Below are 25,054 nucleotides of genomic sequence, written 5' to 3' on the forward strand. Positions count from 1 at the left end.
AACCGCTGTTTCGAGCTCAAGCAGACGACGTTAATTTCACTTTTTTCTTCGAGTCAGCAGTCAGCACGTTGCTGCAACTTGGGCCCTCATAAGCCAAGGTCAAGGTAATATAAATGTTTTTCGTTGATTTCGTTTTAAAGTTGCATGTAGCTTTCAAACCAATCAGAAAGTTTATATAAATTTGATTCCAGATAGATATTCTTAGTTTGAAAGTTGAAGTAGCTAGACTGTTGGCATTCCACAATTTGATCACCATACCAAGCTTGTGTGGGTTTGATCTAGATCCATTTTCCTTCCTTGCGAATAGGTTGTAAAGATAGTTTAAGAAGTTTAAGGGAAGTTTTGTGCATAATATTTCTTATTGGCATATTAGAAACTTAATTTTCATTGTGATTTGAAACTTTAAATTATTTAGCCACACACTGGGCATCTGTTATTTGTAATCTTCGTTTGCAGTGGAAATTACATTTTCATCAGAATAAATCTAGGAGAAATAGAGACCAAACTAAGAAAGAAAAGTTTTTACAGCGAGAATGTGTCACAGCATTTTGGATTGCTGTTTGTTTTATCAAGAGGTTTTTTTCTATGTTCCATGAAAGCTAGTATGAATTATCTTATTAAGGTCTTGAAAATTCAAAATGATATTTGTAGCTAGAACTGTGCATTCTTGACTTTACATTTTAGTCCAAATAAGAGATTTTTTTGGGGTGTGGGGTGGATGTGGTAATGCTTAAAAACTGAATTTTCAGTTAAAATAACCCATTTTTATTTCTTACAGACTGAACTGAAGCACGATGGATGTCCTTGGAGAAAGTCGTCTTACGAAAGCCTCGTAACTCGTAAGGAGTTTCACAATTCAAAGTGCTGGACGCATCAAAGTATCATTGATGAACATGAATACTCTTTTGCTTTTAGCAGGAAGGGGAGATCCTTGAGCTGTTAGGAAGAAAAGTTTCTCTTGCTTTCTCTGTTTTAGAAATTGTGTGTGGTGGGGGGGAGGGTGTAGGGGAATGTATGGGTATCTATCTTTGATTGGTCATCTTTAAGGGAAGAGTTTTGGACTTTAGAGGAGGTTTCCCCTCACGTGTATACTTGCACTTATTTTTTGAATAGTCCATTAACCGAAACTACTATAGGGAACTTGTGTTGAAGTTGTAGGAAAGCAACACGTAGTGCTAATGAGACAGGGTTCCAAGATTCACTTAGAACATTTAATAAAAATTTACTTCTTTGCTGTAGTGATAATGTTTAACAATTTTTTTCTAGATACTCTAAAAGCTGGTTAAGTTGACATTCAGTTGAACAAAATCTGCAAAGCCAGTCGTATATCTTTAATAAATGAAGGAAATCACAAATCAGTTTAGATTGCAGCGTACAAACAGAAAATCAGTCTCGAGGCTTTTGTGCAGTTGTTTTAATAGCGTGTAGTTGTGTTCTTTACTTTTTATTGTGTAAAATTTTGGTAGTCTTGTAACCAAGCATTCTATTCACACAAAAAACTTATTAAAATTTTTACGAAAGATAGTGGTAGCTATTACATACCTAAAGTACAAATTCTTTTACTTCGGAACTAAGTTTTATATTTAATTGTTGGATATTTAACAAAGATGAAGTGTATGAATATAGAACACAAGAAATAAAACCGAATATTGAAAATTGAATTGCATTTATTGTTATCCCACCTCCTCCCACAATTCCTCCACGTTTTACAGTCATGCATATACAAGTTATACACAATATGCAATACATAAACACAATATATAAACATACACATATACACAAATAGTCAACCGTTGGCTGCCACGCCATACAACCCGTTGGTTGTTTTTCTACTACTCTACGCGCCATGTCATAAGGATCCATGACCAAGTGGGACTTGCCATTGCTGACAAGTCCGGCTGACACGGTGACAGGAGAAGATGGAATGCACAACCTCTAGAATCCATCACCGCATCGACAAGGGGGAAGTCCCTATGGTGCATTGCCTAACGGGGCCTTTCGGCGAATCTGGGGCTGGTGCGACTGTTAGACCCCATGGCATATATAGACCACAAGACCAAACAGCGCGGGCCCGTGCTAAGGAGCTAACATGGGGAGAAAAGGCGTGGCAGACAACGGATAACTAACAAAAATTTTAAATACCAGTAATAAGTGATAGTCCACGTTGAACATCGTGTTGTAGGCCAATGTCATGTTGCAATTTTCTTTCGGACGCATAATTGCACGATCTAAATATGGGTCAAAAGAATAATTAGAACAGCTATTAGAACATAGCGAATCTTCAAAATATTATATCTGCTTAAACAACTTACGTTTGATAGGCGTCAATGTGGAAAATATCGAAGTAATCAGGCTTTCTAGTCGGGTCTTCACTTTCTCACCTGAAAATACTCAAAATAGCCATAGATAATATTGCATTTAATTTCAGAATATTGACAATAAGCACATGGCATCCAACTTTTACCTCCAATTGCTGTAGGCACTAGACAGACTACCTATTACTTATGCAGCAGTTGGTTGATTAATTAAATGCAGGCACCATGGAAATTGTATTTCACAACTTCTTAACAGCTCCACACATTCAGAAGTGTGACACACGAGCATCAATATTCAGTCATGAATAAATCTGTAGATAAACCAAAATTATGAGATGGTTGAATTTTGATCTACGCACCATTGTAAAATCATAAAATGATTCTAACCGGCTGGGCCACAAAGATGTGTTCTTGCAGCAGAAGAAGTGAGTAAAAGGAATACTCAGTAACTTGTTGTAGAATTAAACAATATTCTTGATTCGCCGTGGTATGCTGTGCACGCTTTATCGTCACCACCCAGAAGGGTATGGCGACCGTAGAACTCCAAAGACAGAAGAACTCCACCGAACTCCACCGACAATAGAACCCTAATATTTTAAATAATTTTAAAAAATTTCTTTGTAAGCGACAGTAGAACTCCAAAGACATTAGAATTATAACTCCTTTTTTAAATATTATTAAAAAAATTCCCGACAATAGAAATCCACTACGCGACAATAGAACCCCAATAAATGCTTTAATTATTTTCATGTTAGACAATAGAACTCATTGAATTTTAAAAATATTAAATTCCGACAATAGAACTCCAACAAAAATTATTCGCATGCCCGACAGTAGAACCTCACTTTTCTTAAAATATGCAGTGCGCAATTTTTATAAGCTAAACGTTTGCTTATAAAAGATTTTGTTTTTCAAGAGGAAAGAACAACATGAAAGCTTCTATAATACCCGCTATTTTTGTAATGCATCCGTGGAACGTAACTTAGCGACCAACGCCAAACAATCAGCTTGGGATAGCTACCTTGTTGTTACTAGGTAACGCAACATTGGCAGACAAACGCCTCAATTCTTGTGCATCAATGTAAAAAAAGAAAAGCTTCGAAGGGTTGTCTATTTAAAATGGTGAGCAAAAATGAACCAAAGTCAGCTGGCGCTAAAACGGGAAAACCGGTAAGTTACGGTATTCCATTTCTTTCTTAAGGGACATTTATAACCTACATAAAATAACACGACTAGGCGAAAGGAGGCAAAGGTAAAAAGACTGGGAAGAAGAATGTGTCCCATCGTAGTGCTTTACTTCTGGATGGATTACCAGTATCGGAAATGTCAAGAGATCAGCTTCTCAATCACTTAACTAGACTTCTTGATCAACTGGAAAAAGAACGTGAAGAGCGCAATTTCTTTCAACTGGAACGTGATCAAATTTATGGTTTCTGGAAAGTCGCAAAAGAAGAAGTTGAGGATACCCGAGCCCGTCTCAGGTATTGAATTACAGTGTTCTAAGAAAACCATGAAAGATTTATTTAACTCGTTTGTGAATAGGAATAAAGAAAAAGAGTTAGACGACGCAGAAGAAATACGACAAAAGGACATAGCAGTGTACAAGCAGCAAATAAAATGCCTGCTTCATGAACACCAGACAACTTTGGCTGAATCGCGGGTTTAGTTTTACTTTTAAATAAAGTTGAATGAAAACAATAACTAAATTCTTTGTGATATAGAACGAGCAACAAACTGCTTTAGAGCAAGCTCATTTGGAACATCAGGAGCAAGAGCAAATACTGCGTCTAGAACAGCAGCGTTTAAAAGAGGAAATACGTCAGCTTAGTCTTCAACAGCAACTTACGGTCGACAAGATCAAATTGGAGCACTCGAAAAAAATGAGCGAGATGCGTAAAAGTCTAGAGCACGAAGCAAGACAACTTGAGCTCAAGTTCCAAAATCAGACGGAAGCGCAAAGGAACGAACTAGAAAAGCGAAGGAGGAGCGATTTGCAAGATGTTGATACAAAAGATCAACAGCATTTGGCCGTACTGAAAATCAATCACGAGCAGGCAATAATAAATCTGAAAAACTACTTCAACGACATCATTCTCAACAACATGACACTTATCACCTCTATGAAGGTAAAACATACTGTTGTTTTCGTAGAATCGTAATCGTAAAATTGAGTATCCTAATGGCCAGGAACAATTGTCCGAATTTCGTGTTAAAGAAGAAAGATTGGAGAAGCAGTTTCATAGGACTGATAGAGAAATAAAGCACCTTCGTGAAAAATGCGCGCAATTGGAGAGAAGTAACAAAGAATTGCAGAAAGACACAGAAAACTGGCTGCACGCTAAAACTTCTCTTCAAGTATTCTAACTTTAGAAGCATTTTCTACAAAGGAAACAAATTGTAAAATTGTCTTACCTTTTAGGCGGCCAAGGGTCACGCTAAAACAATGTCTAAGCAGCTTGAAGAAGCAGTATGGCAACGTGAAGTAGCTGAGCAGCGTTTAGCGCGAACTAAAACTGAACGAGATGAGTTGGAAGAAAATTTTATGGCTGCCATACTGGAGGTGCAACAGAAAGCTAATTTGAAGCAACTCGTTCTAGAGAAGAAATTGTAAAATAATTCATTAGATATGAGAAAACAGATAACAACTTATAGTTTGTTGGATTTCAGAGAATCTTTACAAGAAACTCTCAAGTGTAAGGACAATGCTTTGAAGCAATTTACCTCGCACGGTCCGGGTTCAAACGGTGATGGGGGTACAAATGCGTCTGGCGAAACTGTAGTAATTTCCACACTTTCACTCACACTTGTAATCAGCAAATTGTTAATTCACATTTTCTATCTGTATAGTCATCATCTTTGAGAGAAGGGAGGAAACAGACAGTGGTTAAAATGAATTTTGAGGCACCACACCACGAGGAGCTTCCAGATAAATCATTTCAATCTTCCAATGAAAGTTTAGCAGCTGTTGAAGAAAGAATCAGCATCAAATCTGGTTCTGTCAAATCAGTTGTAGGTTCAACAAAGTCTACATCAGCAGTTCTGGACATCAATGATGCTGGTGTTGGAACCAGCACTCAACGAAAACTAAAAACAGCCAACTGAACAACAACAGAACAATCTACTTCAATTTAATTACTTCACATTTTAATTGTTAAATTGTTTCTTAGTGTTCTAACTGTTTAAAAACACCGAAATCAAGCGTGATTTTCCTGTAACAAGTGTCTGTCAAGTTGGTAAACAAATACATTTGCGTCGCTAGAGGGACAGAAATTCGTCTGCTTTATTCACGTGCTTGCTTCGTTCGTTTGTGATTTGTGATTTTGATTTCAAAGCACGTGACTGAATTATCAAAAGATTTTCGAATATATAAAAAAATGAACACTGTGCAAGGTTTCTGTGATTTCAATATCCCATGCCCATGCAGTCCTTCTACAACACTTAAAGAAGTCGTGTTGAGAGCTGTCAAACGTAAATGAATTTGTTAAAATTCTCGCCCTGTTTCGTCGTTTTCACCTGATCTGTTTTCTTTCAGTTGGTTACAGTGCCATAGCTATCAACACAACAATAGAAGAAGATGTTTTAATCAACACCAAGAAAAAAGGGAACAAGAAAAATGAAGTAAAGGAAGAGAAAAAAGATGTTCCACCTCCTCTAAAACTTAAATTCACTGAAGAAGAGTTGAACTTATTTAAAGTATTGTAAAATGACACTATGGATTTGATTTTATATGCAAATTTACCTGACTTACTTTAGGTCCATGGGAAGAATGTTAAAATCTTACATCGATTGACTGTCATGCTCAGTGACCCTGTGAATACACAGAAACTAGTGAGTACTCCATATAAATGAACTTTTTGGGAATAACTGATAAGCATTTTATGTTTCCCAAAAGATCCAATCAGGGAATACTAAAAAATATGATTTGATAGCTGTCTGCCCAACAACTACGGCTGCTTTTCTAGTATTATATTTTTATCTTTATGATTGAAACCAATTCTATTTTCTTATTATTTTTTTTATATAGCATGCAGCAGCCAACATGGATATAGACATAATCACCTACCATCCGACTGAAACCAAAGAATTGCTGAGATTCACCAGAAAACATTATCGTCAAGCTACTGACAGAGGAATATTTTTTGAGATTCCCTATTCACATATGCTTAGAGATTCATCAAATAGGAAAAAGATTATCCAGATTTCACATTTGTACCATACAGTTGGCAAATCCCGGGTGAGATTTATCTATTTCAAATTCAGAATTATCAAATTTTACTATTTGTGTTTTGGAGCCTTTTAGTTGTTTATTACTATATATATTCAACTCTTCCTGTAGAACGTCATAATCAGTAGTGGAGCTCTTACACCATTAGAACTTCGCAATCCCTACGACGTAGCTAATTTGTAAGGAACACATTGTTGATACTGCTTATTAACGAGACTAAATTAAGTCATTGCATATTTTAGAGGATTACTTCTTGGATTAAGTGAAGGAGAAGCTAGATCTGCTTTAAATTTGAGTGGACGATCCGTTGCACTTCATGCTGGTATATATTCCCTATCAATTTCTCCATTTAACTTTACGCTTTTACATTTTTCATTCGGGAATTTCCAGTGACTCGAAAAACAGGAAAATGTGTCAGCTTTGTTGCTGAAACTGACAAGTTAGATCCAGAGGAACAATGGAAAGCTAAGGAAATAACTGATGCGGAAGAAAGACTTGCGGGAGAACCAGAGCCCAAAAAGATGAAAATGGAAACTGCATAATTTAATAGTCAAAAACGAAATTCGACAACATCTTGCACTTACTTGTATTCCATTTTGATCAATAGATTATGGCTGAACTACATAAGAACAGAGAATTTGAAGTTACAGCTGCTTTTGCGGAGGGCTTTACATGTTGCAATTAAAGATCGATGTATCGCACGTCATAGACATTCACACTTTCATGCAAACAAAATGTTGCCCTAGGTATAGAGAGCCTAAAAGCTACCTACACAACATTTAACCTTAATAATCTTCTTGTTTTTGAAAGATCTCTCATTTCATATTAGCACTTCAGGTATTATATTGAATGACAATCAAAATTAAGGATATGTCAAGTTCTCTGTCACAAAATCTAAAACGGTGCTGCTTAGAAAGTACTCAATCAAATGAATGAATAAATTTTGTGTGTATAAAATAACTCAACTTTGTCCCTTTTGTCATACGAGGAGACGTGACGTGAACAGATGGACGTATAAAGTTTTCAGTTTCTTGGAAGATCTAGAAGTTCAGGACCTGTGGGCTGCATGCGGTCAAATAAGTATGAGGAAGAAGGAATACAATGAATCAAAAAAATCGCTTGAAATTTAATTGGCAATGAATTCGTTTTGTTATTGGTTTTTCGTCTAGTAGACCCATGAGACGGGGACCCATTGATGCTGGTTGGAAAGAATTTCCAATGCTTCAACCACTTTGCGAAAAGTTTGATCGGGATCTTCATTAATAATAATCTGATCAAAATATTTCTCGTAAATTCGCTGAATACGAGCACTCTCTTCCAAGGCGTTTTTGAAATCCTCTTCCTGTAGAGAAAAATTTGAAATAATTAAATCGATTGGGGACAAACTAGATTATACGACATGCAAAACATGTACGAAAATAAACCTCGTATAAAGATGTCAGGGATTCGAGAGTACGTGCTCTTCTCGAACTGAAACGAATGGAACTGGAACGATCGAACTAGTTAAACCAAAAGGGGGAAAATGGGGTAAGTTAAACAAACATAAACACATTTAGAAAACAGAAAAAAAAATAGAATTCTAACCGTTCCCAAATTCCGGCTGGAATATCGGGAGTTCTCGTAAAGACTTTTCAACTGGTCCATTCCAGGTGCAGCTAAAAAGATGACATAAGGCATGAACTCTGGTGAATTGTGTAGAGTTTTTAATGCCTACATGAAATGCAAAGATAATAGAGCTTTGCTATGGTGTTAATTTTAAAAATATGTTATTAAAGAAATATTACATTCGGGCTGCAGTCAAGAACGCACATTTTGCCCTGACGGATTACGGCGCGGATGGTATCTAACTTTGTGCCATAGATATGATTGTTGTGCTCTCCAAACTCGAGAAACTGATGATCACGGACGTCGTGTTCCATTTCTTCGCGCGAGACGAACCAGTAGCCCATACCATCCTCCTCCAATTCACGCATCGGCCGGGACGTGTCTAGAAATAGCAGTATGTTTAATCCGTGCGTATAAATGCAATCTGCGATATGAAGAAAATTTTTACGAGGCATGGTGGTTCCAAAACGATCAGGATCACTGTTGATAAGCCGGTTCTTTAATGTACGTCGCCCGATGCCCTCCGATCCTACCAGTACCAAAGTCTTCCGACGAAACGGTGGCATGCGAGTAACCTCTTCGTAAAGGAGTAGCTCGGCTTTATCCAAATCAACACTTGATTTGATTTGGTACATTAACTTTTTTTTCTTTTTTGAGATCTGTTAATGGTTGTAAATATTACAATTATTGTTTGTTGAATTTTTACGGGAAAAGATATAACGTACCCTAGTTCCACAGAAGCCAATTTTATGAACGAAATCTGCTTCTGGTGCCACAAACGCTTTGCGACGTTCCTCCAGCTCTTGTGAAGGAATTAAACCAGCTGGGCCACTCCAGCCCACCTTCTTGGCTTGCCACCAATTGGGATCGCTTTGATTCACAACCTGTAATTGTAACATAAATGATTCACTTGAATAGATCTTGTAATTTTTAAAAGCATCAAATTACCTGCAAAATATCTCCTTTTTTGAAAGCGAGACCAATTTCAGGACACGGGAGGAGCTTATCATCTTTAGGATCATAGTCAAAGTGAGCTCGAACGCAACACTGTAGGAATGGATAGATGATTATTAGTAAGAATAAGGTTAGGGTCACTCGTTATCGAGTTGGGAGACAGACGACCGTATTGTGGATAAGTGAGTCGAATCTGCACCGTTAGACGCGGGTTGTCCAAAACAACGCGAGAAGAGAGGTTTACTACAAGTGTGAATAAAACTAGACCCAAGGAAGTTGGCTACAGACATTCACCAGACGGGCAGAATTACCGGCTCACTTACCACGGACACGCTGTTGAGAGTCTCGGAAGCCAGGATTGTGCTAGGCGATTGGCCTACCTGTGCCCCATTCGAACCATTCTCTTGGAAACTTGGTAAGATTTTCAGTTGAATGTGTTCTCTGCAACGTGCGATTTCCACCTGAAACCGACATGTAATAAATAAACTCCTGTTACTCGAATTTCAAAACCATAACTTATTTTCTTTCATTTTTACCTGCAGCTGTTCTGCCGACCGAACAACAATACCGTTTACTTCGCCAATTATGTCACCAACATGTAGAAGTCCCTGGCGATCTACCGCTCCTCCGGCTAAAATCCTTGCAATGACCAACTGTCCATCTTCCGTTTTCACTGTCAGTCCCTAAGTGGATCAATATTAACACGTTAATCTTTGTTGGACAAATTAAATCTAATTCGGATGTCTTACCAATGGCTCGCCAGGATTTTTTCTAATACCCACTGCACGCACATCACTTATGTCGGCCGGCATTTCCCAAGAATATGGATCAAAGTCTCCGAATGGCGATTCCTCAACGGACCCTTGTCTGGAGGGTAGTCTCTCTGTGACAGCGTCGTGCGTTTCCAATAATGCCTATCACAATGCAATTTATAACCGTAAAAACTAATCCAATCTTTTTCTATTAGGCCTAAGCTTTAGACATTAAAAATGCACAAGCATTCTCCAACATGGAACAGAAATGCCTTAGTCAGCTATTTAAAATGCGAAATTTGTACGTATCTACGAAGCGTTAAACAAAGAAGAAAGCTATTATTTACTGTAAGATGAGGGTTTTCAAATATTTCTCTCAGTTGTGCTCCTTCAGATGAAGGGGACGTTTTTAGTTGTCCAAGGACTTCGCCAAGCGTCTCGACAAGAAAGATTTCCCTCAAAGCCTCAACTGTAGAAACAGCTACTGCCTAATCAAATGGAACAACACACCGTTCTTTTTGTTAGCAAGGTATTAGTGGGAGCCCTTTTTTCAGCGATCGAGCATGAAAGAAAGGATTGACATTGTACACCCATTCTTCTTAATGGCCGATAGGCATAAAGAATGACCTTGCTGTTAGAAATTAGAAATCAATGCTATTTCTACACGACTGCCCCACAACCATAAAACAAACATAACGGCATGCCTTCACCACCATGCTTTTCAACTAGGAAGAAAAAACGAGGTGGACACACACAATAATGACAATACAGTATCAAACTCTACCGTTTGAAGGGACGCCAACACAGTTTACTGGAACGAACTTCTGACAGAACAGGTGGTAACAGTTGTGCTGCACAAATAACACTTGTTAAGTTGCAACAAAAGAACACCAAAAGGAGAATCCACAAGGAATGTGGAGGTAAAAATCTGCAGGTCAGGTGCTGGGATGAAAATTTGTTTCAACGGAAAACCGAAATTTCGACAGAGTGAAAACTTTAGCGTCCGGTGCGCGACACACCTTGTGCTTCTCTTGTACCTACCTGTTGGTGGAAAGAGTAAGCCAGTAAAGCTCAAGCGTTTACATAGCCTCAGGTGTCAAAGAAAGTTTGAAATTTCTAACTGTTTTGTTTCAAATTGCGTTTCATCTAGGAATAAAATTTTTTCAAAAGTTTGGAAACGCAATACAAATCTTATTGCATTCTTCCGTTTTTCTTTTGAGTTTAGTAATGAAACAATTAGTAAATTAGTAGCGGCAACGTTTGCTTGGTTATTCGGTGGAACATGGAAATCACATAGGTGTGGTAGGTAGGTAGGAGCGCGCCCTGAGGGGGAAATAGCCTGTAAAAGCAAGCTACGTGCCCTATATAAAACCAGGCATCATCCGCTTCGATGGTTAAAAAGTCTAAGAATTGCTGCAGCCCATGTTCGTCACTCACCTACATCTAGCGGTCAAGCATTAATATTACACAAATTTAAATTTTCTATCACCTTTACATGTAGAAAACTAAAAAAAGATTTGCTTTTCTTATTTATTTTCCATTATTACAAGTCGGGGGACCACTGATGCAAGTGTAGTGAGTATGCAAATCCGTTAAAAAAACTATCGAAATGGCAGATCTGTTGGTCTAATTAAATTAAGTAATAAAACTAACAACCCAAGAAATTTAAATCAGTAAACAGTTTCTGTCCCTCTCTACCTTGACTCACCTATATCGTGAAGTTTCAAAAAGCCATTCCAAACAAATTTGGAGCGGTTGTAACAACACCTAATAAAGCCCACCGCACCGTACATACAACACGTAAAAGCTTGTGAGTTGTTCAACATAAGTAAAATTGAAGCCCACACTTTGTTTCAAACACTTACAAGGGGTTAGAGGAACAAGCAGGATTTATGAATATGACATGGAATCATGCAACATTCATGAATGTTAGTTAAAACGAAGCATCAGTAGTAGTAGTGTTAGTGATGGTTGTGTCAGTAGGAGAGTGCATGCAAGAAACCTTTTGCGGCTCATCCGGTGCCGGATTCTCCAGCTGTCTCGGAGCATCCACGAGCGATGACGGATTGGCAATTGCGATGTTGCTATGGACATCGGAGGGATTTTCATCAGGTGAAGTTGGCGGCGACGAGGAAACCAAAGCTAATTAGACACAAAATACAGACAAAACAGAAAACGACTTCAAACAATGGCCGACTAATGGCTTCGTGCACACAGTACAGGAGCAATATTCGAAACCATGCTCTAAGAATACCATGTTTAGGCTCATAATCCAGATGCAAAGTTGAAAGGATGACAGCTTCGTCTACTTGAACTTCGGGCGTCACGGATTCAGCAACAGGATTTGCAGGTATTTCACTGGCGTTTGTTCTCATCCCCTCTTTTTCAGTGGCGTTAGGAGCTGTCACATTTTTGTCTTCCGCCTCGATTGCGATGGGCACTGGAAGGGTTTCATCTGCTACTTCTGCTAATACTCGGTCATCAGATTTAGACCGTTGCTGCTTTTTGATCCTCAACGAGTCTCTTGTGAAGGACATGAAACGCTCCCCAAATTTGCTTCGGGAGGATCTCAACTCTGTTTGAGAATTAACTGAGACATTTTCAATTTGAAGAGGATTACCATCGAGTTGCACAGATTTGGGTCGAGCCGAGGAATTTTTCTTGCTTCGTTTGTTCAAAATTCCATCAGGAGTTTGATCGACCGAGTCTGATGGTGAATCGCTATGGAACATCTTTTTCAAGCTGAACGAACTGCCAAACGCCACGGACGTGGATCGGCGAGTTTTCTTGTCATTTTCTGGTATTTCTTCGTGTGGAATAGTTTCCACGTCCATCGATTTGGTTTTCTTACTTCTTGCAAACGAATTGCGAAACATTCCAGCTTTTTTCGAAGGCGGGAATTCTGATTCCGTTGGAATCTCTTCTTCCTTGATACTCTTTTCGCGTTTGAACAAGTCGGCAATAGATTTTCGTTTGGGCTTCACCTTAGTTGAAGGGGGGGATTCGCTTTTCGTGACTGCTGTATTAGAAGTCGATTCCGGTTCTTGGTCGGTAAGCTGCACTTCTTCGACGTCCATTTCTGGTTGAACTTTTTCTACGGATTTAACTTTGAAAGAAAAAATTGACTTGTGATTTGACTTTGACTTTTTCACCGACGATTTCGACTCTTTTTCTTCTTTGTCAGCGGTTGGCTTTTTCGACGACGATTTGGACTTTTTTTCTTCTTTTTCTTCTACTTTGTCAACGGAAGGCTTTTTCAGTGATTTTGACTTTTCTTTTTTTTCTACTTTGGCAACAGTTGGCCTTTTCAAAGATGATTTGGACTTTTCTTTGTCTTCTACTTTGGCAACGGTTGGAATAGGCACACTTCCCGCTTCAATTTGTATTTCGTCAATAACCTGAATATTTTCTTCCAATTTCTCCTTTTCATTTTTCATGAATTTCCTCTCTTTTGACTTGGATTTCTCCCTTTTATTCGATTTGCCTTCTGGTTTCACTTCTCCGCTTTCTCCATCAACCTCATCAAGTTTTCCTTTCTTGTCCGCCTTAGGTTTTAATTTGCTTTCGGGTTTCTTTTCCTGTTCAGCTTCCACTTCAATTTCCGGATTTTCTTGGTTTTCACTTTCTTGATGATCGCTCTTCGACTGTTCTTGGGGGGCCGTCATAGATTTCCGTCTTCCAAATGTTCCAAAGCTCAACATTTTCGACATTCTGATACTTCTTTCAACAGAAGGAGCTTTTGTCCTTGTTTCCGCTACTATGGCCGCTTCGTCTTGAACGGGAACAGATGTTTTAGTTTCCTCCATAGATTCATCAATTTGAACATTTTCGACGGGACCTGTCCTTTCCTCAACTACTACGGTAACCGCTGGTTCAATTGACTGGAGTGTAAGATCCAATTCTTCATCCGATTTGGCGGGAAAGTCATCGGGAAGCGGTCCAGTTTTGTAAAGAGCTTCTAAATTTGCTTCCTTATTCTTCTTTTTCCTAAACGAATTCATGAGGCTGCGTGACCAAGAGCTCGAACGTCGTCTATCAGGTCGTTTGTTGTCTTTTTTAGTTGGAACGGCTGATCTGGGTTCATCGCTCAATTCTTCGATATCGATGGACCACTGAGATTCACGGGATCTGGCCGAATGCGTAGGAGACGGTGGAGGTGACGGCGAGCGAGAAGGCGGAGGAGTTTCATCCAAATCTTTAAGTGATTTCTGAGCTTGTGATGGTGGAGACTGTGGTTGGGAAGACGAATTTTCGGCACCAGCCTGGATGGAATTCAGCTTTACTCCAGTGGTGTCTGCTTTCTTACCCTTCACCATCTTCGGTATAACGATAGCGATGGATTCACTGATAGAGTAAAGAGCAAGAGACAACGCCTCGAACCACCCTTGTAAATAAAATGGAGTTCGTATGACCCGATTCACGGAACACAGCAGGTTGTGTAAAAGTCCCCCTCTTCGCTTTAAGGACTGGCAGTCGACTGGACTTTCAGATTCACGGGACTGCTTGACTGTATAACGTCGAATGGAGGGGTAGAGGATAGAGAATACGGGAAGGGAGGTGGTCATATTATGGCAGACACGAGTTGCGTAGTCAGGTATCTGAGCGGTATGGGCCGGCATACCAATATTTCTCGTCGCCGTCATATACAACGACCAAAAGTAACCAGCTGCATACACACACAAAAATGAACGTACGCATGAGTGAAGTAAAACAAAAACACCCATGCCAGTCAACATGAGAAAAGTCCTACGCAGCCCCCATACCGGTAACGCCTCATTAACTTGCAAAAAAGCATTCCCGTTACGATCCACGAGGAAACGGGCGAGCTATAATAAGCTAACTAACGATGGCTACCTCATCATAAAAAAAAGCGTCGACAGGAAAATGCCCTGTTATACAACATTGGTCATTAAAAAGGATTTTCAACTGACGCGGATTCTTTTGTTTTTTGTTCATTGGAAAATCTAAGAAAAATGGAGAATTGATTGTTCAAAAGTAATGAAAATACAAAAACAAATGAATGGACATTCATCGGCCTACCATATGAATCCAACGTGTGTGCCCCCACCCCACACTTCGTGACGTCACTGCAATGTCGACTTTCACGTCTCCCCCCTTACAACCTTTCGATCAATACTCCAAACATCTGGTTCAGCATTAAAAAGTAAATTTCAGAGACACACTGCGAATATGTATATAACCCATTCTCCCCCTACACGCCCTTCTCAAAGGAAGCCTTACTAACTAATGAGCATTGATCATTTTTAGGTCATCTTCGACTTAGTAGCAAGAAGGCGACACACGCCACTATTTCACGATGAGCACGCCAAGCCGGCTTTAGACACCCCCTACCTCTTCCAAATTTCGTCTGCTTTTTATCCATAAGAGAACAAAGTTTATATATAAAATAGCACCTGCCTGGTTCTTGATGCACTTCTAAGCGATGAGTTCGGTCAGTTGTTGTTCTTGATTGACGTGCCTGGTCTCTTAAGCTGAACAGAACCATTTTTAAGTCCAAATGTGAGGGAACCTGCGAGCAAACTAAGTCAAATGAAGGTCGCCAATAAACCCGGTAGGTTTACCAGCCAGAAACACGCCAAATCTTGGACTTGCGCCATGCAGACTTTCACTACCCTTACCAGAGCACGTATACCCCCTCCAACATTGAAACATTTCTCAAATAAAATAAACTTACCCGCGTAGCGACTGAGTGTGAAATCAATCGATTTCTTCTCAAATTACAATATGAATATCGTTCTTCAAAACAACACGATGGAGTGTACAGTGACGATAACAACAAAATGCATCAATAATCCTACCAATGTCAAGTTTTCTATGGTGGGTAGGAGTCCAGATTATATTACCTTATAACCAAAAAAAAAAGAAAAGTAAATAATGAAAACAACGGGACCAAAACCTTTATTGAACCCATCCTTCCGACACAATGAGCACGAAGCTCCGAAAACGTAATGGCTCGGATGTGCCATTGAATTAGATTCCTTAGAAGTCATTGTTCCCCCATTGAGAAGCCTGTAAAAATACCGACAAAAAATAAAAAGGATTTGCGTATAGAAAAAACAGCTTTGATGTTGAAAATGAATCAAAATTACACTCTCCATAAAACGTAAATGTAAACTTACATCTGCGTTACGGACGTTGAGTTTTTTCTCGATATCGGCCGCGAGTTTCTGGGAACGTACGGAGAGCATCTTGGTCTTCTCAATTAGTTGTTGGTAGGGAGACACGGTTTGGGTGGCCATTACAACATGTCCTTGCTGGGAGTCTATCTTCGCGTCTAGACGGGCATTCCTAATCAAATTTACTATCCAGCGTTCAGCATCTTCGGCAGTCATGTTCAATTTTTCTGCCAGCATTCTAAATTACACATCAAAATGAGATTATAAATGTTTGAGAAATGAGTATTAACCTAAAACATGTTAGATTATTGAATTTAGTGCGAAGTCTTACGACTTGTCAATGAAACCTTCCAACGTACTTGATACTGATGCACTGGTGAATGCGACAAAATGTTTCAAAAATCATGAGCCGAGCATTCTCGATAAAGTCATCCAAAACTGCAACCAAAAAGAAATCGTTCAGCAAGACATCCTTGCACTGACGCAACTTCTGTTGGGCGGCGTCAAAATCGAAATTCACATACAGATGTTCGATAAATTCTGTAATCGGGTCACGATAGGCATATGATTCCTGTGTACCATATTAAACATTTTTCTCTGGAATACTTCAATTTTATATCAAATTCTGTTAGCACTTACTTGTTGAATGACTTTCACTAAGTCTTTTAACATTGTGCGGCGGTTCTGTTTGTTGATAATAACAGCAGTGGTCAAATACCGAAGAATATGGGGGCACATGGTTTCAATAGCATTTAGATACCTAAAATAACAAAAACAAATAATAAGTGTGTGCTGAAAGATTAAAAGTAATCATTCTTACTGATTTTGATAGAGTAACATTTCTACAATCAAGTCTCGGCCTTTGGCATGATTGAAAAAAATGAACAAAGACCAATGAATAAGCCAAGTCCTTTGCTGCAAAGCTTGAAGTGGGGTATTGAATGTGTTGCTATCAATATATTCTTTCAATCGGTTCAAGTCTTCCAGAGCTGTATCCCAGTTCTGCATAAGAATTTCAGAGGCCAATTTGCCCCATAATCCATTCAAATAGTTCTAACAAAACAAAAAATGGCAATAATTAAGTACTTGGAAACATACAAAATATTCACAAGCCAACTTACTTTATCGTTAGGAGTAACTAAAAAGCGGTGAAAGTGAAGATACTCTGCAGCACCACTGTAATTACCACACTCGTACTGAAACTTGGCAAACAGGTAAAGTTTGTCAAGCATTTCTGGTTTTAGGCCATGGTTCTTGGTAAGATAATCTAACAACTGCCTTGAATCTCTAGAAGACTGAATTTGTCGGGTAACTTCTGGATTCATAAACATTGCCAGAATTGGTTCAGTTTCTGCCTGCATTTTTTTCAATTGCTCGACAACAACAGTACGCTTGTCTTTCAAGGTCTGTAAAAAAAAATTGGATGAGAAACATTAAGAAGAAATATTAATTATGGTCTCAATTTATTACTGGAGGAATTTCCTGGTCTGGATACAGGTTTTTGTGAACATCCATGGCAAAATCCACCATGTTAGTTTTGCTAAGCAAATCCAATTTTGCTCGAAGGAGCTCATTTTCCTTGTAGATCTGAAATAAGCAGTAAGAACTCGATTAGTAACAAAAATTGCCGGCACGCAATGATGCCATGAGATGACATGTCACATGGACTTGCCGAACTTGTAACACTTAATATACGGACGATATTTTTAACATTTTATATGATTGAGAAATGTATGATATAAGAAAAAAACTTACGCCTTGAACTGCTAAGAATTCAAATAGAGGAAAAACCAAATGTTGGTCCAAATAATTCCCGAGTTTGCTGGTAAGATCGTGTTCCGCCATTTTCAGCAACGACTGGACGACTGTTGCCAGATTTCTCTTAAGAGGCCAAGAGCGACTCGTTTCCGTATGTGCCGCCAGATTCAGTTTACGCCTTTGCCGCTTGAACTTGTTTATTTAGAATTATACTTGATTTTGTAATAGTATTCGATTAACAGCTTTGGTTTCACAACTCTCATAAGTAAAATAATAAGAAATTGGAACATAATTTATAGTACCAGATGGAATGTTCACGAAGATATGAACCGGAAATATATATTTCAGTTAACCTACCCGTATATTTGTATGAATAATTTGACAAATTAAGTGTTGAAATACGTGTATATCTACATCCGAAATAGATATTCCATATACTGTTCCTACGATTGACAAATCATAAGAACGTAACTAGAATATGTTTCATATTGTTATCATATCAATGCCTTTTTCAATACATCGGGAGTTACATATAGGCAATAATAACGTGATAATCGGAGCGGTGATTAGATAACAATTAAGGGATGGGAATATACTTTGGGGGTATTTTCGCCCTTGCTTTATCAAAAAGCGCGATCGTAGTTCAAAAATGATTTTAGCTTAAAAGGTAGTGGGATTTCCATTAAACTATGCTTCATGTAATAGGAATAGTTTTCTGGCGGAGTAACGAGACTGGAATCTGGGGTCTCGTTAGTATCGCTAAGGGCTCCTTCATCTTCGTCTGATTCAGAAGTTGTTTCTTCACCTTCCATATGACTTTCAAATATGAGTAAAGCAGCTCTTTCTCTCTCTTCTGCACGGAGAGAATGCGTAATAAGTCGAATTCCTGGTCGAGGTCCTCGAGTTCTAACTCGCCTTTCAGCCGATTGAAGTGTAGCAGCGACCGCTTCGGCAACTGGTGGAGTTGTCTATTTTACAAATGAGAATGAAAAATTATACATTACAAAATGAGATTTAGTAGATCCTAAAGATCAATATTTTTACCCCAACACCACCGCTAATTGGTGAATTGCCGGCAGAGGATGAGGACGGTCTAGCTGATGATTCTCCAGCGGGCGACTGATTAGATGAAGACGAACTTCGCTCACTAACAGAAGACGGTAAAGACTCAAAGAGATCGCTAACGCCGCTGTCGAATTTTTCACGCTTCGTTTTAGCGCCTACATCCTCAGAATCACTCATAGACTCCGCGGATCGCACGCCAGCCCGTCGGTCCATCAACGATTCTTCGTTATTTTGGGGAACAGATTCGTTTTCAGAGGATTCATCAGACAAAGTTTCATCAGCATCCGCAGGCTCCATCTCAACTGGTGAATCACTATCAGTGTCGGTATTCGTGAACAAGGGCACCACGCACCGACGCATAACTGGCCTTTTTGCCTCCTTGGGTTGCTTCCGGCTGCGAGCCCACAAATCAGGATGTTCTACACTTACTTTACTTCGAAGTACGGAACGTATACGTATTCGGCAAAGGTTCTGTAAGCTGTATGGATTTATGGGAGCTGTGTGACAGAAGGGGGAAAACAATTGTTTAAAAAAACAAATGAATCCATCAAATATTTAATAATACTGACGTAGAACGGTGTCCTCGGCGAAATCTTGTTGTGGGAGTACTAGCGAAGAGAAAGAAACCGGTAAGATTCGGTGAATTGACCATGATTTCTCATCAGTTCGACGGATCTGCAGGAGTTCATCATTCACTGGCATGACTAGTATTCCACCAATAACGACAAGTTGCTTGATGTAATTGTTATAAACTTCTGGGCAAGCTGCCCCGCAATAGATTCGATCGTATTGCCGATCGGTTGCAGCCAATGACAAACAATTTCCTTGCTCAAATTGTGGGACACAGAAATCGTACTCGTCCACCGCGGAATTAACCTTGATGAATGCTTGTAATTTTTCGTGAGCATAGTCAATTACTTCTGGATGTATTTCCAGCCCGTGATTGATACCTCTTGATCCTGCACGAAAAAAGTCAATTTATCACTCTATTAAGTATAAACAGAAAAAGATAAAGGCTTACTCACCTATGATCAATCCAACCATCGTGCTAAGGTAACCTGTCCCACTGCCCAAATTAAGAAAACTCATCCCTTCTTTCAGCTCTAGATTTTCCATGACTTGTGAGTATATGCATGGGGCTGACAGATGCAAGTTTTTGTTTTTCCAAGCCAAATCTTTGTATGCTGTTTGTTTGTCTTCCTCTGTGTAATAAAATGCTCTGTCAACTGCCCTAAACACTCGTTCAACTTCTGGGGTCTTCATGTAATCCGCACGAATGAGGTTATCCACAAGGGCATCATTGTTCTCTCCTGAGCTCACTGCTCCACCCATTTTGTCCCTGCGAAACAAAACAAAATATATCAACTAACCAGTAATCTACTAATCTGCATGACAAAAGAGTCAATCAGCTGATTTCAGAAAGACAAAAACAACTAACCCTAATTATTTAGTCAGTTTCTTTTGCTACAAGCAACAAAGGTAGAAAGGTAATTTCAGTAGAGACAATCTTTAGACTCCAATTAGTAGGCAATTAGGCATACATAATCACTCCAAATGCTAATAATATTACTGGGTATAACGTTGTTGTTTTTTGCTGGGCAAAGGGTACTGCAAAGAAATAACTTACGAATTCTCGGTATCAAAGGTGTCAGAATACGAGTAACAACTATCCTAATTTGTTCTACAATAGAGAAATAATAATTCAGCTTAATTTGGGACTAAACAACTTAAAACTTGGGAATATTTTTGTACTTTAAGCGCGGTAAGAAAATGAAAACTAATCATGGAACCAGATGGAACTAACACAACACCGACGACGGAATATTTTGTTGGAGCTTAACAAATATACGACATTGCCATTATTTGTTTTTGCATAATAACACATTCTTGCATGCTTTGCGGCCTTTGCTATGTTATGAGTTTATGACTTATGAGTTTATGAGTTATGATTTATCAGAATATCGTTGAGGCATGGAGAATTTTATTTAGCTTTCAAATAGTTTATAGTTATTAATTCCGTTCCTCGCCCATTTTGTTATATTCCATTGATTTACTTATTGGGATGAACCTTCTGCCCTTTTAGGGTACCTTTTGCATTTTTTAGGTATCAAAGCAGAGCCATTGTGGCTCTGATCAAAGCATATTGAATACAATTTTGAGTTTTAAAATATTTTAACTTGTTCGATTGTTGTTAATAAAAACATTTACATCTGATGCCGATTCATACCGCACAGGCGCACACAAACGTACCTTCTTACTTAACCGACAATAATTAAAAAATTGCAATCGAACTACACTATTACGAAGACTTTAAATTTTACTTACAACTATTCATACAAACCAGAAGCGCTCCAATTGAAAAGATTAATAAAGCGGACACTTTCAACCAGCTTCAACTCCAAGGCGTAAATATCTTTGGTACTTGCGCGTCACGGACACGGTTGAGTTGATGGATCAATCATCTGTTTCACATTACTTTATAAGGGATTGGAATATAGTTTAGGCAATCCAAATATTCAAACGTTGGGCGACGATAAGTCGATGCATAGATCGGATAAGTTTGTTGTTTGTAATAAAGAACATATTTGAAAGCCACAGAGATGAGGAGATTCCTCTGTGAACCTTTGAATAATTAAATCCATTAGGAGATGAAATCTGGCAGATGGAATGATGGGGTGATACACACAAGAGGAAAATCTTCTTAATATGACCAACGAAATAAAAGCAACTCATGTTGTCCCGGAAAAATAATAGGGAGACATGTATTTGATGTTCGATTGATACACTCATTAACCTCAGAGACGGAGAAGTTCTTTTTATTTCTTTTCACTCTTGTCTTTTGCCAGCTCCTCTTTCTTCTCTTCTTTCTTTTCTTCTTTTTTCTCTTTTCCTTCTTTGTCTTTCTCGTCTTTGCGACGTTCGGCGTCACTGATTAGATGAAATTAATAAATGCAAGCCTTTAGTGAAGGAACCCAAGGAACCTAACTCAACTTCACAACTAATAGTAATTTGACCTACCGGTTCGTAAGTTTGTTGTTGATAAGGTTGTGCAGGGCGATGACTGATCGAGTAAGCGATGCAAGGTAGACTACCAGCATTTGATCGTTTGTTTTAGTATGAACGCACTTGACGAACTGTTGATCGGCAACATCAGGCAACAAATTAAAGATATCTTGAAGCTGATAAACTACAGCATGATTAACGGGAAGTTTTCCTTGAACCACCTTTTGAAAACAGACAAGATGATTGAGTTCATCGTGCAACGACTAATCGAAAATTGCTCATTTATACCTGATCCAAGTATTCGTGTATGTGTCGGACTTGTTTCAGGAGTCCTTTCAGGCCCAATAGCTGAGCTGTAATCCGCTGGGATAACGTTCCAACTGTCGTGTCCTTGACATCTCGAAGCAAATGCTCAACTCCGACCTCTTCGGCTTCTTCGGCCCCAATCTCACTTGCCAAATGCTCAAATGTTTTGCTAGTGGGAGTGCCATCCTTTCAATTATAAAGACATTTGGCACATTATTATCCAGCTGAGAATGAATATTTGTCAAGCTTATAATTCAAGTTACATCATGGACTTCTTCAACTGCATGGTAAGCTTCTGTTGGGAGACCCATATCTCTAGGTTCAGCATCAATGATGACTAAAATAGAATTGGGGCAGTACTGTCTGATGAGTTCGTTAATAGCCACATCGTTCTGGTGAAGTTTGGGGCCAGTGTGATACCATCCGACCACCTTTTCCTTTGCTACAAAAGGAATAAAACAATTCTCAGGGCTGCAAATATGCTGTACTAGTACTGTGAAAGAACTTACCATTTACTTTTTTGAACATGGTGGACATGTTCTCCAAATAATCGTGATCAAGAAACCAAACTGATTTGTCCTTATCATCTTCATCGAAAGGGACTAGAATATAAAAGAGTCAAAAGAATTATCAAACAAAAGTTTATGAAAAATGAAAAAGAAACCTGCAAAACTGTTTGAAACGTCCAAAACTCCTTTATTTCTCAGACCGCCAAGCAGGACACCAACCACTCGCTTTTGGTTGCCGATTTTGCTCATACGAGTGAAATGGTCGACAACACTCAGCAAAACGAGAGGATGTACAACGACATTTTTCACGGGATTTTCTGTCGCAGGCATTATTAGACGAACAGGCAAGGCAACTGGTAAAAAACTGACGAAAAATTCAAGGAATAAATGCCGGAGAACACAACCCCAATCCAGCAATGAGAATGCAATTTGACGATTTTTCAGACGAATCTGACGTGACAACTGCTATAGTGGCGCCAATTGCGGTTTATTCGCTTTTTTTAATTCAAGACTTTTCATTATTTTTGAATCCATTCGAGTGATTGGGTCTTCTTTTTACAAGAATCTGAGTGATGTTAAATATATATTTAATTAACGATTTGATTCATTTAGCAAGCGGGAATTATAAAAGACTTCCGAATTTTCCGATGCCGGTAGCGTGCCGGAGCAGAGACCAGACAACAGAAAATAAACCGGGTAGCGATTTTAATTTCCTAATATAATTCTTTTGATAAAAGGTTGATTGGAAATTATTCAACTTAATCTACCCTAACGTTTACAGTCGAGTGCTGTAACGACATCACCCAACCTCTTTATTGAAATTGATTTTTAGTTACATTTTGCTTGGTTGCTTAATTGCATTCAAACCATACGCAATATCCCAAGGGGAATATTCATACAGCTAACAGCTTGCGTTCATAAGCAATATTCCTATAGGAACCGGAAACAATCAATACTCTTAACATTCTTACGGGTACTATTTTAATATTTTATTGGAAATTATATTGATTTTTTTTTTAATATGTACAATTTCACGGAACTTAAATCTACATTGATGTGTTCACTCATCCGATGGATTTACAGGGAATTCTTGCCAGACATAGTATGTAATATAATGTGGATATACCGTCATCTTGTATATGTGTTTGATCGTTCAACATTTACGGTCAAATAAATCTACGTCTCAATTCCAAGATCGTAACCCAATAAACCCGCGGTATTCTCGGCCAATTGGACTCACGCGGTTCAAAGTTGTGTAGGTCAGTTCGTACGATTAACCCCAAAGGATGGTCAATCGTTATACAAAGTGCAATGAAGCGCGATTATATACCAAAGTCAGATATCAGCTACAACCATCTCATATCATTTTTGTCAAAACTGAATTCATTTCCCATCTCACTGCACTCCCTTTAAACATTTGATTATTTATTCTTTCTCCAGACTGCCGCGCTGTGTCCATTGTCTACATTTGAATTTACATGGGAATTCTCCGTATTGTTGTTATTTATCCAAACAGATTGAATGAAGTGAATATTCCAGTAGACGTTGGGGGTCCCAATTTCCATAGTAGTACATTCTGTAGTAGTTTTCTTAGACTACCTTTGCACTTTGGAATACGTTGGAATATTCTTATTAGGCTACGTGCGCATTGGCGTTGCTGCCAACGATACATATGGAATCACAACGAATAATGCAGACAGTCACTAGCTAAAAGCAATACAAGCAATGGGGGGAGAATTCAATTGACAAGCACTCTCAATTTTCATAAAAGTTAGACTCGTCGTCTTTTCCTTTGTGTTTCGTTCACTGGCTCCTGTTGTGTCGCAACTCGGCAATCTTTATACAGGAGAACTTGCAGAGAAGAAAAATTGGGTGAAAAACAGAAAGTGAAGCGCGTCATATCCTACAAAAATAAGAATTATTTTCCTTCGCCTATGATAGCTCCTGACTCTGTGTTATTGTATCGGCAATAAAATAATTCACAGTGAATAAGACAGCAACCCGTTCGAGGAAATGGTCGCATTGCGTAACAGATTTCAAGTTGCTGTGCAACACGAAGCGCAGAGCCCCGACTTTAATAATAATAATAACCATATGCGTCACGTATCGGTGCATCGCTGTTGAAAAAGTCGGAAATAATATTTCGACAGCTCAACATGCACGCCACTAGAGTATTGGCATGATGAGAGCTGGATTAATCGTCACCGTGGCACCGCTATCTGCTCGTCGCTTTTATTATTAACATCTGGCGGGATTTTGTATTTCTTTGAATCTTTTGAAAATGCCAGAGATGTATACAAGTTTTGAATATCTGTGAATAGAAGAATATGGCCTAAAAGCTTTCGACATGTGTGAGCAACATTGTATAACCTTTTTTGGGAAATGCGTCTATATGTTTTGTTTTATTATTTCGCTTTATATACTT

General features: G+C 38.8%; 3 protein-coding genes and 2 long non-coding RNA genes across 6 annotated transcripts; 3 read left to right on the top strand and 2 right to left on the bottom strand.

The window, feature by feature from the left end:
• Positions 1 to 9: 9 nt before the first annotated feature.
• LOC124312227 lies at positions 10 to 1,661 on the top strand. Its single transcript, XR_006910415.1, has 2 exons — positions 10 to 98; positions 779 to 1,661. It is a non-coding gene; the product is annotated as an uncharacterized LOC124312227 (long non-coding RNA).
• Positions 1,662 to 1,912: 251 nt separating this feature from the next.
• LOC124312214 lies at positions 1,913 to 5,210 on the bottom strand. 2 transcript variants are annotated; one of them, XR_006910391.1, is made up of 6 exons: positions 5,037 to 5,210; positions 4,728 to 4,908; positions 2,703 to 2,883; positions 2,465 to 2,626; positions 2,313 to 2,381; positions 1,913 to 2,228 (listed from the first exon to the last, which is right to left on the bottom strand). It is a non-coding gene; the product is annotated as an uncharacterized LOC124312214 (long non-coding RNA). The 2 variants fall into 2 exon arrangements; XR_006910390.1 differs by having other exon boundaries at positions 2,703 to 2,902.
• Positions 3,112 to 5,417, top strand: LOC124312111 (dynein regulatory complex subunit 4-like). The gene is made up of 8 exons (XM_046776585.1): positions 3,112 to 3,485; positions 3,552 to 3,796; positions 3,858 to 3,975; positions 4,037 to 4,441; positions 4,503 to 4,670; positions 4,735 to 4,922; positions 4,983 to 5,094; positions 5,163 to 5,417. Exons 1-8 carry the CDS (start codon positions 3,435 to 3,437, stop codon positions 5,415 to 5,417), a joined length of 1,542 nt encoding a protein of 513 aa, XP_046632541.1. The 5' UTR covers positions 3,112 to 3,434.
• Positions 5,418 to 5,646: 229 nt separating this feature from the next.
• LOC124312156 (ribonuclease P protein subunit p30-like) lies at positions 5,647 to 7,164 on the top strand. Its single transcript, XM_046776647.1, has 8 exons — positions 5,647 to 5,783; positions 5,848 to 6,008; positions 6,069 to 6,143; positions 6,208 to 6,276; positions 6,340 to 6,549; positions 6,652 to 6,719; positions 6,783 to 6,862; positions 6,931 to 7,164. Exons 1-8 carry the CDS (start codon positions 5,690 to 5,692, stop codon positions 7,080 to 7,082), a joined length of 909 nt encoding a protein of 302 aa, XP_046632603.1. The 5' UTR covers positions 5,647 to 5,689; the 3' UTR covers positions 7,083 to 7,164.
• Positions 7,109 to 23,090, bottom strand: LOC124312195. Its single transcript, XM_046776704.1, has 29 exons — positions 22,785 to 23,090; positions 22,630 to 22,722; positions 22,384 to 22,562; positions 22,103 to 22,306; positions 21,830 to 22,035; positions 21,642 to 21,739; positions 19,381 to 19,770; positions 18,791 to 19,308; positions 18,467 to 18,714; positions 17,923 to 17,932; positions 17,459 to 17,575; positions 17,110 to 17,394; positions 16,809 to 17,041; positions 16,628 to 16,748; positions 16,348 to 16,559; positions 15,992 to 16,226; positions 12,106 to 14,449; positions 11,854 to 11,993; positions 10,199 to 10,339; positions 9,849 to 10,013; positions 9,636 to 9,782; positions 9,423 to 9,560; positions 9,094 to 9,192; positions 8,871 to 9,029; positions 8,594 to 8,804; positions 8,325 to 8,527; positions 8,125 to 8,250; positions 7,965 to 8,039; positions 7,109 to 7,882 (listed from the first exon to the last, which is right to left on the bottom strand). The coding sequence occupies exons 1-29, from the start codon at positions 22,957 to 22,959 to the stop codon at positions 7,706 to 7,708; spliced, it is 7,449 nt and encodes a 2,482-aa protein (XP_046632660.1). The 5' UTR covers positions 22,960 to 23,090; the 3' UTR covers positions 7,109 to 7,705.
• Between the last annotated feature and the right edge of the window lie 1,964 nt (positions 23,091 to 25,054).

This window comes from Daphnia pulicaria, chromosome 8 (genome assembly GCF_021234035.1).
Source record: "Daphnia pulicaria isolate SC F1-1A chromosome 8, SC_F0-13Bv2, whole genome shotgun sequence".
NCBI classification, from domain to species: domain Eukaryota; kingdom Metazoa; phylum Arthropoda; class Branchiopoda; order Diplostraca; family Daphniidae; genus Daphnia; species Daphnia pulicaria.